General features: G+C 41.5%; 1 protein-coding gene across 1 annotated transcript in view; it reads left to right on the top strand.

The window, feature by feature from the left end:
- Positions 1 to 2569: 2569 nt before the first annotated feature.
- Positions 2570 to 19267, top strand: part of GRIA3 (glutamate receptor, ionotropic, AMPA 3) — a gene marked incomplete at its 5' end in the record, with an annotated part of 80027 nt that continues 63329 nt past the window's right edge. Inside the window, one exon of the mRNA XM_008936240.1 lies at positions 2570 to 2757. Within this exon, the coding sequence (XP_008934488.1) occupies positions 2570 to 2757 (188 nt within the window). The remainder of the gene's footprint in view (positions 2758 to 19267) is intronic.

Below are 19267 nucleotides of genomic sequence, written 5' to 3'. Positions count from 1 at the left end.
AAACAAGGGGAGTGGCCTCCCTAAAGCTCAGCAGAGGACTCGTGTGGTGGGAAGGCCAGTGGTGCTCCTCAGGGTGAGGATGGTTCAGGGAAGGGACCCGAGAGGAGCTGATACAGCATGGTGACCATGGTGAGGATGACAAAGACTGGCAAGGGTAGAGGGGACTGTGACTGTAAAGACTGGGTGTGACAAGGACAAAGAGGAGGTGGAGAAAACAGAAATGATGAAGCTCTGGAATGTTTTAACACTTAAGATTATTGTAATTGTATTTTCATGCATAGGAGAAATGCTGCTGAGTAACCTTGCTCTTCTCTTTCTTGGATTGGTAACCACTGACTAATACACATGCTCACACAAACACAAACATGGCAATTGCACAAAATTAGGAAAATTGCCCAGCTTTCTTCTGAGATATTCAAGGTTGGACAAAGTGAGCTCTGACTGAAGCAGCATTAACTGAAACTGGGTGTGTGGCACTCCACCGATGGCATCTGCTCTCCAGCATGTTCATTTTCACTTCTGTCCTTGAGACAGTTGTAAGTTTTGTATGTGTTATTAGAAAAAATAGACCTTCAGCTTTTTTTAAAAGTCTGCTTTTTTATATAATATGTTGAAGCATTTAGTTCAATTTGGGGTGAAAAAAATAGACTTAAGGACTGTTTTCTGTTGTTTACTGCAAACAAATGGTTTGTACTTAGACATTATATGAGTGATGAAGCAAAGTTTTAAATATTCATTACTTAGTGGAGTCATATATTTTTAAAAGCACACCTTTGTACACAAAGCATTTGTAAATCCCAGTTGGTGGTCTTTATGTCCCCACATCAGAATTCCTTGTTTGCAGCTAGCCAAGTATCTTAGCCTTAGAGCTTCCTCCTACATGTGATGGAATCATGATGCTGTCACAGATATCACAACCATTTTTGTAAAATATGATGTTAAGGAAGACTGAGTTCATTGTACTATACATATGTAAATGCCTCTCTTTCAATAGTCTCAGGGGAAGGAAGATGCCAGAAAGCATTTCCAACCCGTGTACTTATTAATTGTCACCATCTTTCATGGGATAGTAAAGTGCATTCATACAAAGAAATGCGTTAAGAGTCAGGGAGGCTGCATAGAGCAAGTGAGGGCATGTGAGTGAGACTTAAGGAAGTCACATGGTAAATTATAATAACCTAACTGCAATCTAGAAAATCACATTCTTCCCTTGTTTGTGTCTGTAATGAGGTAATGGTGCAGCTCCTCTGGCTTCAGACAGCCACTACAGATTTACAGCAGGCTACGGAAGATCAAGCTGCAGCAGAAGTTCTTTGTTATCAGTACATCCCTACAGTGATATCTGCATTCAGAGGAGCTGTTGGGATAATTCGATGCAGTGAACTCTGTGGCTCCAATTCCTTTCTCTTTCAGAAGCGTAGGGGACTGGTTATCACAGAGCACAATTGATAATTGATTTGTTGATCCTGTATGTTCATGTGTTTGTGTGTGTGAAGACTTTTTGAGTGTCTCAAATCTGGCTGTGGATAAGAAATGTACAGTATGACTAAATGATTTGAAAGTTTTGCAAATAAATGATCTGGACAGAACCCCTGGATCGTTCTGTACAAAGAATCCCCACTGGAAACCCCTGTGTGTGCTTCAAGTAGATGACCTCTGTCTTTGATTGGCAGCCGCCCAGACCTGAAACAATTATAACAATGCAAAAATTTTTAGTTTCCTGAATCAAAACAGGTAACTCACCAAATTCCCAGCTATGCACTATAATTACAGGGGTGCAAATCAATGTCTGATGACTCCTACATAGCATGATTTGAAGGAGATTGCCATTCCCAGTTCCACCACCTTTCACTTGGGGACTTGAGTTCTGTCTGCTGCCCAGGCACGGCTGTTCACAAGAAATGAAATGGTGTTTGCTTGTATAATATCCCACTGTGCAGGCTTTGGTCATTCTGTGCTGCTTCTCTCCTCTGAGGAGGCTGCTAAATGAGTTGACAGAACCTTAATGAAAGCGTTGAAAGTGTGGTTAATGCTGCTAGACTCCATGTTTAAAAACAGTTTTTGAAATCAAAGTGAATATCAGTAAAATATTCTCCTGTGGTTCGTGGCTCCAATAACCAGCACAATGACTCAATTGGCATTCTTGTGCAGTGCTTGGGTCTTTGCCAGTTAATGACCCATTGCTGCAGTCTGCACGGGCAAATTACCCCTTCTGTCCAGCTCCTCAAGCTGATGGGCTTTTGCCCGAGTAATGGCTGCAGGCTCCTATTCTCAGCTGGCACGGACCCCAGCACGACCATAAACATCCCTGAGAGGATCATAATATGATAGATTGGACAGATTCTGATACGCCTCACAGTAATAGACCACTGAGCAATTCTGCGGAGGTCAGTGGAAGAGCTGAAAGAAGAAACTGGTCCCACCACCGTTCCTTTCTCAAGCACTGAAGCACTCGCAGGCTCTGTGTCCCTTTAGATGCTGCAAGTTCTTGTGAAGCCTTTGCAAACATTCCAGATAGGTTTTGTTTTCGTTCTCATTTTAAATGTTTGCATTGTCTCTCCCCCTGCAGGATTTTCCATTCTTCAGGCCATTATGGAAGCAGCAGTACAGAACAACTGGCAAGTGACAGCCAGGTCAGTAGGAAGCATAAAGGATGTTCAGGAGTTCAGAAGAATCATAGAGGAGATGGACAGGCGGCAAGAAAAAAGATACCTAATTGACTGTGAAGTAGACAGAATCAACACCATTTTGGAACAGGTATGTGCTTTTCAGAATTTATGATCTCTCTGTGACAGATATTGTTGATGTTTCCAGATCTGCTTATTTCTAGAAATTAATTAAGTGCCCACTGAGATGCGAGTCCCAGCAACTGGCCAGTTACCTACTAAAATTCAAACGCCTTAATGATGCTCATAGTTGGTGGCAGCACTTACATGTCCTACCAGAAAAGGAAATATCTCCATATTTTTCACCAAATTTTAATAATGAATTGTTTTTAAGTAGGTTAAGAACCTAAAACCTCAGCTGCCAGAGTATCACTACTGGCACCAGGACTACTTGTAGGAATTGCAAAACGTGCCCTTTAAGTGGAATATGAAACAAGAAATAAAAAGCCAGTGAAGTGGCTTTGAATTATCTCAAAGAATTCCCAAATGGAAATACTGCTAATGAAAAATTCAGCTGGTAGTCCAAACAGCTTATTAGCACTTTTTGGTACATAAAGCCCTTCCCTCTGCACAGCCAGTCCTGTTGACAGGCTTAAATTGTAGAAGATAGGTTCTAAATAACTTTATTGGGGAAGATGCACTTTTGGATGACTGTTCTGCTATTGCATGGCCTTCCCAGTGGCTGCTGTGCCCCAGAGCAATGGCCATACCCTCTGGCCATCCCAGGGTGCTACCCAGAGGGCCTGTGCCACTGGCTGTGCTCTGCAGTGTGCTTGAGGGGGTTTGGTAACAGGTACACATTGCAGGGAGCAGAAGCAGGACAGTTCCTGGCTGCATGGACTCAGCAAAGCTGGGGTTGGTATGGAACCAAATCCACACCACTTGTTTCTTCATAGGCGTGTGAGAATTCACTGAGGTGAAGGCTGACAACCCCTCGGATTCTTGCCACTTCATAAATTCAACTGTGGGTTTATAGCATGGAATAGATAAAAGAAACATTTGAATTTCATGAAGCATCAATATATCTCTTGGAAATGGTGTATTGTAAACTAGGAGCAAACTGACCTCCACTGCCCTAGGGAATGCAAAAGATATGTTCACCAAGTTCCCTCTTGGAAACATCTTATCTTTGGTTTTCTTTTTTTTTTTAATTCATTTGCTAATGTTCTTGCAAAAGATGCAGAGCACCATACCCACAGCCCACGCTTCTGAAAATGGTGCAGCACTCCTGAGCCAAGCTTAGACAGCTTGTTTGGCCCACCCTCAGCTGGGCAACGAGGCCTTTTGGTTGATCTTTCTAACTCCTTTCACATTTTGTTTTCTCTTTTACTTCTATTGTTCAGAATAACAATAGAGGAAAAAAGAGAAAAAAAATCATCAAACCATTCCAGTGCCTAAAATGAGAACTATATACCAAGCAAATCCTATAGCAAAAACAAACTGGTGAATTCTTTTCTTCTGCAAGCCTTCTAAATTCAAACCTAGTGAAGTTGCACTTTTATTAGATGTTTGATTCAGCTTTCTGTCAATGTGATTAGCAACTATGTGACTGAAGGCTGCTGGGGCCTCCAGGTTTCCCCAAATTCTACAGTACACTTTTAAAAGAGTAGAGCCTTTCTGTTGTCATTTTTCTTTTGTATATAGCCCACCTCTGTGCTGCTAAATGACTCTTTTTCTTTATTATTGCTACTGTCCATCTTTTGAACTCTACTTACACAAATTTATGATGTTTTCATGAAATCTAAATTACCTCAAATATTTTGGAAGATCTTAAATTTTTTTTGCAGTTGGATTTTTGGACTCTATCAACCACTTTTAGCCAACCAGCTGAACACTGTCAGTCCAGTGTTTTGCAACTAAATCCTGCAGACATTTTCACACATAAATACTATGTCATGTATGTCACCCTATTGATGTAATATGACTATTTCTACTAAATTCCATTGAAGATAGTAATGAGCAAAATTGTTTGGATTTGCAGTATCAAAAATGGATTTAGAACTTCTCCTTTAGGAAAACAGGCCAGGTAGTAAAGCAAAATAAACATATCTTCTGAGATAAACACTCTAGTACTGATCACATCTGGTTTAGCAGTCTAGTAAGAGGAGTCTGGTTATGCAGCACTTTTTTTATGAGTAGTGACCCACTTATTTTGCTGGGACTATTCACTGACAAAGAAAAGCCCAAGAAGATTCCAAGGTGGTGCCTCTGGTGCTGAAAATATATTCTGGCAACAATTTCCAGAGGTTTTTTAATGTGATACTGAAAAGCAATGACTTATGTTTCTGTGGGGGACATCAGGAATGGTGAACCTCAGGTTGATAGCTGAGCAATTTTTGGTTTTAGAATTTTTCTTCCATCTCCTCTGCTTATCTTGTTATCTCCTTATAAAGAAGTTTAAAAAATCTTACAAATCCCTGTGGTACTTAAATCCATCCAGCCAGTTTGCTCAAGGGAGTGGGGAGTTGTCTTCTTTTTAGCCTACTGTTTGCTGATAACATACCATTGAGGGGAGAGATACCTCTGGATTTGCATATTTCAAATCTAGCATTTTGCTGCAGTTTAGAAAGTCAGATTGGTGCTTTGTGTGGGGTCTAGACAGTGTGCTCAGCTCAGAGGCAGTTACATACAAGCACGTTAACATGCTGATTGCACAACTGCAGGTGGCTGTGAAGAGCTTTCTCCCAACGAGAGCAAGGGGAAGCTAAGGCTCTACCTGTTATGGCAGAATGCTGGTGGACAAGCAGTGTCCCAGAGAAGGTAGGCATGGCCTGCCTCAGCCCAGCTGTCTTGCCATCCTTCTCCCTTTTTTGGCCTCCTCGGGAGCACATCTTCAAAGGTCAACTCTCCCATCACCTTCTGGGAGTGACACCTCCCTCCAGAGAGGGGAGTTCCTGGGGTCACTGTGGGGGTGTGTGGCACCTGCCATTTCATCTTCTCAGGGAAAACGTTTGCCAGTGACCCTGGATTTAAATAGGCTTAAACAGAACTTGCTCAAGAAACAAAACAGACTGTAAACCACTAAAGAGTCTACACACGTGCAGAGTTTGCTATCAGACATTTGGGCTCTTGGCCAGGCCATTCAGCAATCTTGTCAGTTCTCTGCTCTGGAAACTGTATATAATGGCTTTGTGTTAGGGCTTGGATTAAATAAGGGTGACCTCTTTTCCTGCATCGGGCTGGTCAGTGTGTGCAGCTCTCTTCCTTTTTTCAACCAGTTCAAACCAGGGCACACCACTCTTCCAAAAGAGTAGGCTAGTCGTAAGGCAACTACACATCTGAGGATTTTCTTCACAGATTTCAGGTCCTGCTGGAATATTCTGTGCCTCCATCCAGCAACATACAGACATGTGAGTCAGTGACCTTGAGTATTCCACACTCCTTTAGCACCTGGCACATCTGCATGTCCCTATGTTTCCAAGATCTAAAATCTGTCATATGAAGTATTTCTCTTCTCAGGGCTGGCAGGGACCCAGGAAAGGATCTCTCCCAGCTGCATCCCTTGATATGTAAACGTAAGGTAGGGCAAAGAGGACACCTCAGCTCCTGCTCTGCCTGAGTAACCTATTTTGTGCCAGGTTTCACTCTGCAGCACATGTGGTTTCATTCCCCTTCCAGAGAATCTTGTGGTGGGCCCCATGTTGTGTCCTAGAGGTGGGTACCCTTCCTAAACCACCTCTGGCCCTGGGTCTTCAGCTGCAGAGTAAGGGGAAGCAGAGAGGTTAATTCTCTATGTTACCATCGGTTTGTTCACTTGCCCTGTAGTTCTGTAGCCACTGAGCTTGTGGATCCATATCTTCCCTTGCACAACAAAACTATATCCAATTTAATCATCTAGTGGCCTCTCAAGCATACAGATAGCAACACTTATGTCATGCAAAATTCATAAACTCCCCACACTTCTTGTCCCATGATGCTGAAATATTCCAGTATTCCTTCACAGATAGATATAAAATTTTGTTCTCATAGACAGAAGAATATTTTCTTCTGAGAACTAACAGTAAGCTTTAGCCTGTTCAACCGTGTATTGAGAGGCATGTTTTTGAGTTAAGAAATATGTTTTCTTATTCCCAAGATAACAAGTAGTATATTCAGACTAGAGTGGCTTTATGTCCATTTAGAAGAAAATCTCCTGAGGGAAAATGAGGAAGAAACTCTGTTCGGGATCAAAATAGTGCAAGTTTACAAAAGACCTGTTTATTCCAGAGACTGCATGCTTTTACCAAAAGGCCACTATCTCACAAAGGTTAGACTCCAAGGCAATGTCTGTATTGAGTGGCAGCATTCCACAAAGCACAAGCAATATTACAGTAGAGAATGCAGTCCCCAAAATTTTATGACACCGTCAGAGAAGACTTGAAGTGAAGCACTTGTAGGATTAAGAAGGGTAATCTGACTGACTGAACTCTGTCCAGTGCAAGCACTGACTATGACTTGACCTCTGCGGCTGAAATTTTGAGGTTAGGAAGATGGTTTTCAGTACAGCCACAGCTGCCTCATCTCTGTCCAGGTCTCAGAGGACTGTGCTCACTGCACAACAGCTTTTGTGTTTGGGGTGTCATAAGAGTTAAACACAAAACTGCAGTGTGCAGTTGACCAGTAGTCATTAAGAACAACAACAATAAGGAAGAATGTAAAAGAAAAAATCAACACTGCTTTCATGTAAGCTTCCTTGTTTATGTGTTACATTATAAACAGATATTCTGGTGTGGGTCTGCTTCTGTTCTCTGTAGCAATTAAAAATATAATAAGAGCCTATAAACACAGTGGGGCACTTGGAGAAGGAGCAGAGCTGTGAGCAGCTTCAGCTTCTGCTCTGCTCTGCTCACGAACCCCAGTGATTCTGTGTTCTCTGAAGGAACCTTTTGGTGAAGCACAGCCTCCAGAGCAGTGTGTTCGTGCCACATTCCCCAGGGCTCCATCCCACAACCATGTCACAGCCCAGTTCTGTCCCGTGTGGATCTGTGTGGATCAGAGGAGGGGTTCAGCTGAACTCCCAGAGAGCTTCAGCTCTGTACAGTGTTGTGTAACAGCACTCAGAAACTGGTACGGTTCATTTTTACATTGCCAATGAACTAGAAACGTAAAACTTAGGACATTTCTTCATTAGGTGCCCATGAGTATTGTTGAAACCCACCTCTAAAGCAGAATGAAAGGTTACTTCCTTTCCTTCACCTCCAGAGAGTCTCAGCAGCTCACAGGTCCATATGGGCATGTGAGGAGAAAAGAGGAATTACGTAGGTCAGTCACCCTCAGGACTGTAGGTAGTGGAAGGTGAGTGAAAAAGGGGCATATGTCAAAAGCAACAGGTCTATCTGCCTTAAAGGGCCTGCTCCTAGCAGCTGTAAAATAATACAGGGCTGGGGGTGGATTGCTGAAGCAGAAAGAAGTAACATCTTGGGTTAAGCTACCCCACAGATAGCACAACTCACATACCTGGAGAGAATTTCTGGCTTGTCAATAGTAACGTCTCTCCGAAGTCATCCTCCAGACTTCAGAAAGCAAGGCAGGTTCCAAATGACAGGAATTTAACAGAGTATTAGTCATCCTGCAGAGTGACTGAGGTAATGCAACACAGAGCTTAAAAGTGTTCAAAAGACATTAAAGCACAGTTTTAAGTGTGTCTGATCAGTAATAATAATTATTAGTACAAAATGTCTCACCAGAACTGTTCAAGCTGTTGTCTGTAGAAGACCACTGCCAAGCAGCTCTGGTTTCTTATGCCAGAGGCACATGAACCTGAAGTCACCATCAGAGTCTTGATTTTTCTGGGATAGAAGCAGTTACTCATTTTATGTTTTAGGATAATTCTTGGGTTATAAATGCACACACCAGTGTGCACACGTGCATCTGCTTTTGATACCTGCCATATTTTTCTCACAACACTTGTAGTATGCTTTTATGTAGTTACAGGCATATTTATAAGGCATGAGATGCACAGAGAGCCAAAGTCTTTTCCCAGTTACGCTGCTGCAAGTATAGAGTCAACCATTACCCTGAACATTATCCTGGAGATGATATTTAAATTGATGCCATTGTGCTCATGGAGAGATTTTGTGTTTGCTTTGAACTTCAGTTAATAGGTAGCTGTAAAAGCATGATTTGCTGCATAGTTTGCCTTTCTTTGCAGCTTTTCAGTGCACAGAATTTGTGGGTGTTTGCCCTTAGAAAGCCCTCTGAGACACTCATTATTTAGGCCCTGTCCACATCATATGAGCTGCTTCTGCCCCTGGCATTTGTTGTTGCCCTTGTTGAGAGTCTCAGTAAAGTTACTGGGGGCCCTTTGTGACAGCCTTGCACTCCTGACTTTGCTGTACTTTGGGGTAAAAAGTACACACTGATGCTTCCCACGCCACACTGGGCTGTGGGGAGAGGGGCTGGTCTTTCCTTAGCTGTTCTGGTATTTTTCAAAAGCAATAGTCACAAGAAGTCTTCTGAACATACAGATTATCTGAGGGAAAGGGAATTTGCTCAATATGTGATCTCCTCATTTTTTGGTCCCTCTGTGTTTGTCCATCTCTCCATCCCTAGCAGCTCTGGGAATCTTGGTCAACTCTTCTAAGCCGCTGGCTAATTTTAAAATCCCTCACTCTCACATCTCTTCCAGGTTTTAAAAATCAGTGTTGTATAGAAGTTACTTTGTTACAGTCCTAGCATTTAATGCTGTTCTTTCTTCTCTTTATAAAGGATAAACCCTTTTATCTTAGCAGACATTACCTTAATTTCTGCATCTGTCTTTCAAATAGTTTAATGCCTGAAACTCTGCCTCTAACCAAAGGCTTTCCTTAATTAGTTTCCAAGGCAACCATCCTGGCAACAATTCAGATGAACCAACTGCAGGGAGAGGAAGGAAACACACTATCAAAATGAATAGTAATGGCACAATCCCACTGTGCAAACAGGCGTTGTACATCACCAGAGACAGCGTGATAGTCCTGGTGGCTCAGAAGTTCATTTGCAAGGGAAGTCCTGGCTCAGGAAGAGAGGAGCTGCACAGGAGCCTCTCTTTTTCTTTCACAGCTGACTTAGCTGGAGTAAATGTCTTTGGTGTGGTATGAACCATGTATCTGGGGGAGGGAGAGAACCACTGGGGCTTTCCACGGCCCCTCATGCACCGTGTTCCCAAGTGCAATTCCTAGGGCACTCTTACACTACAGTTCAAAGAGTGAGATTTTTGGGGTGAGCTCTTTTAACCCAGGTGCTGGAGGTGCATATAAGACACTGGCAACTGATTGCAACAGCCTTCTTGGGGTCCCTTGGTGTGATCCAGAGCTCTGGTGCATTTTCTCTGGGCTACAGATGGGTTTGGGCCAGGCTGTAAGAAGGCAAAGGACCAGCCTGGTGCAAATCACTTGCTGCCTGTGGTTACACATCTGTAATGTGATTCCTGTCCCTTATCCAACCTTCATACCAGTGCAGTTCCACTGGCTGCTGTGCATCACATTAGATCTACCATTGGCAGCCTGGGTTAAATTTATAAAGTTTCAGGTCCTGTAAGTCATCAGCTAAACCTCAAATACAAACTCATGCCGCAGTATTCAACTAGTGAGATGGAAAACAGCAGAACAATTTTAGAGGAAATTAAATGTTCTCAGGCTTAAAAAAAAAGCCCAAGTTGCTAAATTAGATTTGTGTCATACCACGGGCATGCATATGTAGGTATAATGGTGTACATACTACTGGAAGCTCATTCTTCCAAAATGGCTAATGAGTAAAATTATCAGCAATATGCACAGACCCTTAAAAATACCCTGAGTGTCTTCTGTCCTGGGAGAATGCCTGTAAAGAATCAGAAAAGAAAAATATTGCTGTAACTTTATTACCTCATATGAGTAAAATGGCCTCCCCTGTTGCATACACGTAAGTCTGGTAAGAACAAATTAACTCTTCATCATCTCTTCCAGTTCATGGTTTATGCACGAAGTTAAACAGGGAATACTGCAGCGTGCTCTCTATAGTGAGGCAGAATAAACCTTTCAAGCTCCTTCAAAGCACTGAGAAGAGAAAACTGAATGCAATTCTAGTCAAAATAAAATTCCATTTGTAATGAAAAATATGAGAAGAGGTAACCTTGTTGTTCCTAGAAGAGGTTGCACTGATTTTTTTTTTTTCTTAATTTCATAGGGCATTTGAAAAGGAAAGGAAATGCTCAAAAGGGGGGAAAAAAAAAAAAAGAATGGCTACTATTCAGTATTTTTTGGTCTGCTTGAAGGCAGTGCTCTGCAGCACAAAACCCCTTCCAAAAGATTCTCCTGTGAGCACTGGGACTGAATTACTGCGACACTTCTGGGTTATATCCAAATAATAGTTTGAAGTGATCCTGACATGCAGCAATAGTTTATATAAGCAGAATTCTGTTTCCAAGGACTCCTGTTCAATACTAGGGAACAGTATTGGGATTTTACTCTGACATGCCAATTGGAGGTGTGGAGTAGATGGAAAATGCAGGTATTTTTAAAATGAAAACTGTGAGCCTCAGTTTACCTAATTTCTTCCTCCCTTCCCCCAACACGTTTCCATCCTTTTACATTTTGAGCAGCTAAGACTGAAGGAGTTTTGTTTGCTCTGTGGGATATGAGAGGAAGAGATGAGTGCTGTTTATGTCTGCCTGTGCTTGGAAATGTGCACTCTTCCGAATGCTCAACATACAGCTTCACAGTATGGAAAGGCAAAAGGGACAGTTAGGTCTCATCTCCTGTGTCACAGGGATTAGGCAGAGTATGCAGAGGTCACCAAAGAACTGCTTGTTAGTGATGTGGATATGCCTTCAAACTGTACTCCAGTGCTGACACGTTTGTGGTCCCTGCAGAAGGTTTGGAAAGCTAAATAAATACCAGGTTACTATTAGTAGTAGTCTTTGTGAAAGTGACTTCAGGTGTTGTGAAACTTTGTGAAGGATACTGGTCTGGAAGTCACTTTTGATAGGGCTGATTTTGATGTACCTGATGTGGAGGTCTACAGGGAGAACATCCACAGCTGCTGAGAAGCATGGAGGAGAGCATAAGTAGTGAGAGCACGTGTGAAGTTGGAAATGAGGGTGGTGTTGTGATGGGACCATGTGAGATGGGGCAGGAGCTGGTTGTGTTGTAGATTGAAGGCAGTGTAACCATGAATGTCACTAGGGAAAGGCAATCAGCTCCAGCAGTGGAGCAGGGCACACTTCTTAGCTAAAAAGGATTGACTAAGAAGTAGTGTCTTTGAAAAGGTGGTTGTGTGTCAGTGAAAAGCATGTGCTAGTTGCTGAGAAGCTTACCCATCTGAGCAGTTAACGTAAATTCCTGTTCTTCTGGGCTCTCTAGAGTCTCAGAGCAGAGATAGCAGCAGCAGCTATTCACTTTCAGGCTAGTAAAACCTCCTCTCTCTTCTCAGAGTTGCTGAACTGAAGCTTAAGCAGCAGCAGATGTATTTCCACAAGGCTTTGACTGTCACTCATCCGTGAGACCCTTGGCAGGGTGAGATGCAATATAGATTAATATTTCAGAATTTATCAGAAGCAGTAGGAAGGCAGAATACAGAAAAGTTCTTTCTCTGTGTACATTTCCTATGAACTAATATGAATTTCATTTTTCCTACACTCTTTGGAAGATCCATGCACAGAAACAGAAGTTGTGGAGTTCCAAATATACTACCAAATCAGTGGTCTTCAGAAAAGCTCTGATGACAACAATGCATTGAAAACCTTCAGACCCAAGTAATTTTTGAACATCATACAAAAAAATTTGTGGCAGATCAGAGAATGTAACCCAAATGCCTTGATCTCATGGTTGCTGACTTTCTAGTGGTGTCTGACCTGAGAAGGGATATAGCCAAAAAAGAAAGAGGAAGGCAGAACACTGAACCAGCAGATCTAGAAGGTGAAACCAATGAGGGAAAAAGTCACACTTGAGAATGGTTTGTCCATGTCTAATTAAAGCTATTCTGGCACTCAACGCAGGAAACTTACTGTGATTTCAAATTTCCTGTACACATTTGTTTTTCAGTTGTTTTCTGTGAGATCTGAAGCCTCTGTTTGAAATTTCAGGTGAGTTTTGAATTTAAGATTTCACAGAGGCTTGAGAAAGTACTGGAACCTCTGTGAAATTACCTTGGATGTAAAATCACTCTGTTATGAATATTTTTCAAGGGAGGATATTTCTCAAAGAATATACTAGAACTGTGTAGACAATTAAAATATGATTTCCTTCCCAAAATTACCTAGGTGTGGAAATCACTGCTGCAGAGTAACTGACTTCATTTACTGCTATAAATACAACTGCAAAAATTCCTCCAGAAAACAACTGGTTTTTTACTTTATTAATCTCACTCGAGAAGCTAAAGAATTCGCTGATTAAAAATTTCTGCAACACATTGCTTCAAGGAAGCTCTCTGGGAACAAGTATTTTCCCTTGAGAATATCTTGGCAAAATAAGGGGCAATGGTCTCAGCAATTTTGAGTATCCCTTTCATATGCTACAAAGAATTTTTGTTGTGCTTGTAACAACCCTCTGTATCTGATCTTGTTTTTAGTGAAATAGCTTCGAGTGATGAAGGGTAGGTTAAGTTTTGATTGATTTTGACATGAAGGTCTTTGTACTGAAGGACACGACTTGTGGAGAGAGATGCAGTCCTGAGAGATATAACACTGCTCTTATCTGTCTAAACAAAGAAGAGATTTTGAGATAAAGAAAAGTTTATTTAATTAATTTTATTTGCCTTAAAATGTAAGTAGTTGTGATTATGAATGCCAGTTACCAGGGATCATAAAACTCTTCATCTCAGCATCCTTTAACAATAACTGTGCCAACAGATTAGTTAATCTGACAATATTACTAAATCACACTAAGGAAAATGAATTTAGGAGAATTGTTTCAGGGCACAGAAAAGTTTGTCATCACACTGCAAGAAATTAGGAGAAAGTATCATGCCCTCAGAACCCACGCTGCAGTTTGTAATTTTTTTCCTACGTAATTTCTAACGTAACCTTTTATGCACAAAGTAAATGTGTATTGCACTACACAATCTTCAGTCAGCAAATGTCAGATTAGTTATGGGAAGAGAAAGTCTAGCCATATGGAGGGAGAAGAAAGTACAATACAGCTTTCAGATGTTGCATTTAATTACCCTCCAAGGACTAACATGCACAACCATCATCTGTCTGGAGATAGCCTAAAAGTAAAATTTCACTCTTGATGTGAGAGAGACAAGGGAGAAAAGGGCACAAGAAGGGGGCCAGAGGGGGAAACAGCTTTAATAAAATACTTCAGAGGCATCTCAGATCCCTGCTTCCATCATGGGTATTTTTGTCTCCTTCTAGGAGATTCCTGTTCTCTGGGACATTACCTCCATCAGCGATACAATGCAGAAGATCCAAAAGCTGTTTGAATAATGTTTTATGAGCCCAAATAAATTGTCTTGATACTGTGCTCTAGAGGAAAGTAGCATTTTGGTTATGAGGTGTAGTCACAAATGTGTAAGGTGGCAGTTGCGTAGGAGTAGAATTCTTAGGTCCACATACTGCACAAAAATATGACTGGAACTGTGTCTGGAGTTGTGACATTCCCTAAAGGACATGGAGCCTCTGAGATGGTGGATGAATTAATCTCAACTGTATATGCAGTTATTTTTATCTGCAAATAATACGTGTGTGGAATCTTCATCTTAATATTTAATAGATTCTTCATTTAATATTTAACTTAAATTTAATATAGTACTCATTCTTCATATAAATGAAATAATTGTTTACTGCATATTTTACAGCACCACAGTCCCTGGGGGCCAGATTCCCATCCCATTAATACTAAGTGAAGAAATAAATCGCCTGCCCTGGGTTTACACTGCAATTACAGTCATGAGGTTTAGACCCTTTGTAGAGGGAAGCTGCTTCTACCAAACGTGGAAATGGCTTTATTTCCATGGAATTAAAGGCAGGACAAGAATCACTTGTTTGGCTGTGACAGACCACCACTAGCTGTGATGTACCTTTCGCCACCACAGAATTGCTGTTCCTTTGGAACCTCATGTATTGGTGCTGGTGTTGTTGGCGTGAAAGAAAGAGACAAAATCACGACACCTAAAAAGCTATTTTTTGAATAAATTTACTGAGGGAATATTGAGCCTTGTGTGGTGTTCATAATCCTCCAAGGGAACTTGCTCTTTCTGCTGGAGCATGTGTGTAAACTGGAAAACAGGGGACAGGGCTCTGGAGACTTAGAGGAAAATAGATCTACTGAGGTTACAAAAGATCTTATTTTTATTGTGGCATCTGGTTAGATGAGGAAAGTCCTGTTGACATTTCAAGAGAGCTTTTGTTTTTTGTTCTCCACCCATTTATCCTACTTCTATCTGGAAAATTTACATGACAAGGGGTGACCTGAGCAAAGTAAACACAGTGAGGAATGATTATCTGTGGCTGTCAAATGCTGTTGCACCTTTGCTCACATGATGAGGCTGTGGAAGGAAACTGCATTGCTGATAACAGGGCACTGACCCCAGGGAACTGAGGAGCAGTGGCTGCAAGCCCCATGGGCAGCTCCCCCACTGCAGCAGGCAGAGGATTCCGTTTTCCAGCTGAAGGGCTTCTTCAGTTTCTTCTGTACCTAAGTGGCAGAAACAGAGCTGAGATGCAGTACATTCCAGATGCCACTCAAGATAAGCTAGACATCCTTACTAACCTTCTGACAAGAACTTTTTGGACCTTGACTTCGGCTTTCATTGAACTAATTGGTTTGTCACCCTGATGCTCTCTTTCTGTCCTTCCTTAAGTGTGTCCTGAAGAACAGATTAGCCATTGCCACTCTTCCACTAGGTTGCTGCATCACAGGGCACAACTTTTCCATCATTCAATCCAACATTAGGTATGAGCTGCTCAGATCTGAGATAAGCTTCAAGTCCATCCTTAGACCAGAAATGCTGTTGTTAGGAACAGAAACTAGAAGGCACCTGACCTGATAGCCAGGAGAGAAGACAGCATGCTCCACAGCAGTTTAGTCCTGGCAGGCAGTTGTTGCTGGGGTGGGTGTCTGTGCTGTTCCCATGAGTACAGTCCACACTGGCACCTGATCCTGATGCTGCTGAAGCTTTTTTTAGACCTGAGTCCGTTTATCTGTTTTGCTTGTTTGCTGCTGAAAAGAAAGAAATGGTGCCATCACTGCTGGCATTTGCATGCTGCTTTCAAGGCAAAGGTGTCATCACTGTGTTTCTATAGCAAAGTATAAAGGCAGGTTACTGCTCAGCTGGAGGTAGCTGAACTCTTTTGTCCTCAGAAACTTACCTGTAGACTTCAAAATCAGTAAAAACGGTTGAAATTAAATGTGGGCTTCCTGCAAAAGTAGAACCTAAATTAACACATGAATAACCTCAACAAAGACAAGAAATTCCCTTTTTACTCTGAGCTTCTAGGAAATCTCATTTTTCTTGCTGTCTTTTAAAAACCTAGGGAAAAAAAGAGTTGTAGAGTTAAACTGCCTCATTGTTCCCAGATATGGTCAAAATGGAAAGACACATTACAGCAGGTCAGATCTCTGCCTGTCATTCCATTTAAGTGGTGTATTTCTTCCACTTGTCAGGTATGAAAAGCACAGTAAAAATCTTTAGACCTTCTTTGTGGCAATACTGCATGTCAGCATCAGTATTTTGTGTTATGGAAAGGTCTAATAGACTCATAAAATATCAGGGTTTTGAGCTGTAGATGAGGTAGTCTGTACTTTTATGAGCTAATTTTTTTTTTCTTTTTCCATTTGTAAATAAAGGATGATAAATAACTTTGATTAAAGAGACTAAACTGACCAGATGGCAGTTGATGCAAATGAAGGGAGGATGAGCTCCCAACAGGTATTAATTGGACATGGTAGTTTTCTTTTCACTGCTGCCAAAATCATGATAGCTACTTCTCTAGGTAAAAGGACAAGCATATCCTCTTAGCTCATATTTTTCAATGACCCTTTAAAATCAAAGCCCAAAGAGGCAGTAAGGTAGCTTTAAAAGTGACTGAACTGCTGGGCTTAGGTTGTGATCAGTAACACAAAGGCCAGCTGGAGGCTCCTTACTATTTGGAGTACCCTAAGAGTACTGGGGCTGATGCTATTTAACCTCTCTATTAATGATCTGAAGGTTACAGGATGGAGTGCAGGCTCAGAAAATTTGCAGATGATAGTAAATTAAGAGGAGTGTTTGATACACCAGGTGGTTGTGCTGCAATACTTTGACAAGCTGGTGAAGTGGACAGAAAGGAACCACATGATGTTCAACAAAGGGCAGTAAAAGCCCTGCACCTGGGGAAGAATAAACTGTGCACCAGTAGACACTGGGTAGAGGCTTCCCAGCTGGAAATCAGCTCTGCAGAGAAGAATCTTGGGGTCCTGGCAGACAGGTTGAGCACAAGCCAGCACTGCACTCGCCCAGCAAAGAAGCCAACAGCATCCTGGGCTTGGCATTGCCAAGCATGTCCATAGAGGTGATCCTGCCCCTCTGCCCAGCGCTGGTGAGGCCACGTCTGATGTGCTGTGTACAGATCTGGGCTCACCAGTGTAGGAAGCATGTGGACCTCCTGGAGCAAGTCCAGTGAAGGGCCCCAACACAATTAAGGGACTGGAGCATCTGACATATGAGGAAACACTGAGAGAACTTGGGTTGTGTAGCCTAGAGGAGAAAGCTCATGGGGGGTATTACTAATGCCTGCAAATACCTGATGGGAAGGAATGAAGAAGATAAAGCCAGACTCTTCTCGGAGAGCCTCACTGAATTTCAGAGTCTCCACAGTGCCCATTGACAAGAGCACAAACTGTAATGCAGGAAATTCTGTTTAAACATAAGAAAAATCATTTTTACTGAATTCTACTTCTTTGACAAGTCCTTGGGGAAATATTCCAGTGAATCTCCAGCTCTCTCTCCATCACTACTGTTTAATACAGCTTCACTGCCTTGACTTTCATGTAAGGGTTTAACATTCTCCCCCTAATATTCTCTTCATCTTTTGCTCCCATTTAATTTTCATGGCCAAAAAAGCCAGATTCATGTTCTAGCCCAGAAACTAACTGTTGTTGTAATTTGAGCAGGGAGTAAGTCAAAGGGTAACAGAGTAATTTCGAGGTTAATATTATTTTGCTTCCTCTTCACTATGCTTCCTCTTAGGTGTTGTGTGGCCTTTGAACTACATCATGAAAGAATCATCATTATTGCTGTAGAAATATCACGATGCTCCATACCAATTTAATATTAGCCAGTTAATCTCTATAATGCCATCTTCCAAAACTGTAAAATGTAAAAGCTAAGGCGGAAAATTGTAGTTGCCTATTTATTATCATGATGACTGATGCAGTGGAAACCAAGTTGTCATTATGCTTTCATTCAAAAAATAACTTCCTCAGGCAAATGGAAAACTAAAATTGGCAACGCTGACTTAATTTCTCAAATCTGGCATATACATCTGTACTTCCAATAAGCCTGGTGCTAGCCAGCAGATTTGACTTTTCTTTTAAAACCAGATGCATTTTAATTATGTTCCCTCTCAATTTGCTCTTAATTAATTGGAAATATCCAAAGAGTTAATTAAAAATACAAACTTTACTTGATTCTGTATCAAACCTGACATTATGATCTTTCTCTCTATCTACAAGGCAAGAATTATGTGGGATCAAAAGTCTGAATTATTCATGATAGTTTCCAGCCCTTTTTTTTCCCTCCTTCTTTGTTCAGTATCAAATCTTATAAGCTTTTCTTTCAGTCAAGGTGAAAGCAATATTAAGTCGTGGAAGTGAAACTTAGCAAAGACATGTAGCTCTGTGAAATCCTTGTCCTGTAATCCTGCCTTTCTATTCACCACCACTATTCAATATCCCACTTTCTGTATAAGCCTCACAATATATAAGCAGTTGATGGGATTTATTTGTTATACTCCTGTTTTCCTTCTTCATAAAAAAGCTTTATCCATCCCTTCGCTCCCCTAGGAGTCACACCGATGGCTGTGATTGTTTCTGCTGGGTTTGCTAATCCAGCAGCTCCATTTAAGATGCTGGACAGTTGGTAGAGGATGGAAAGTGAGGGAGGAGGAGAGTTGTGCTTGTTAAGATTTAGGACAGCGTGTGCAGTGAATTTTAAAAACATTGTTAAGATTCAGTTAAATAATTACAAACTAACGTGGTTGATTGTGTGAATAGAAACACTGGCAGGTCACTTCTGGGAGATGCTTTATGAATTAAAGGTTTACTGTGGTATGCTGGATCTCTCTGAGGGCCTAAACAGAATTATTTGGCCATTTTGGAGACATGACAACAGATGAGACACAAGTTGAGTCTGATCTATGCTAATGAGTCCTACATTTCCTATTTGCAGTATTGCTCTTGATGCCTGTAGCAGCTCCACGTATGTTTTGTCTTGCAGCCTCTGACTTCATCTGTGGTGTTTGTCTCTCAAATAAACACATTTCTGGATAGAAATGTAAAAGCTTTCTTATTTGTTATTAAGGTTAAACCGACAAAGAGTATTGTTGTTAAATAAGTTCTTCATCTCTAACCTTTCAAAAGTAAATCACTGCCTTTGAGGTGAAATTAAAACGCAGAGAATTCAGTATGCAAATAGCATGCACACCAGATGATCTGAAGGAAGCCTGCACATTTCCATAGAAA

This window comes from Merops nubicus, unplaced genomic scaffold (assembly GCF_000691845.1).
Source record: "Merops nubicus isolate BGI_N331 unplaced genomic scaffold, ASM69184v1 scaffold21732, whole genome shotgun sequence".
NCBI classification, from domain to species: Eukaryota; Metazoa; Chordata; class Aves; order Coraciiformes; family Meropidae; genus Merops; species Merops nubicus.
The sequence above is the reverse complement of the archived record's forward strand: the minus strand, read 5'-3'. Positions and strand labels throughout refer to the sequence as shown.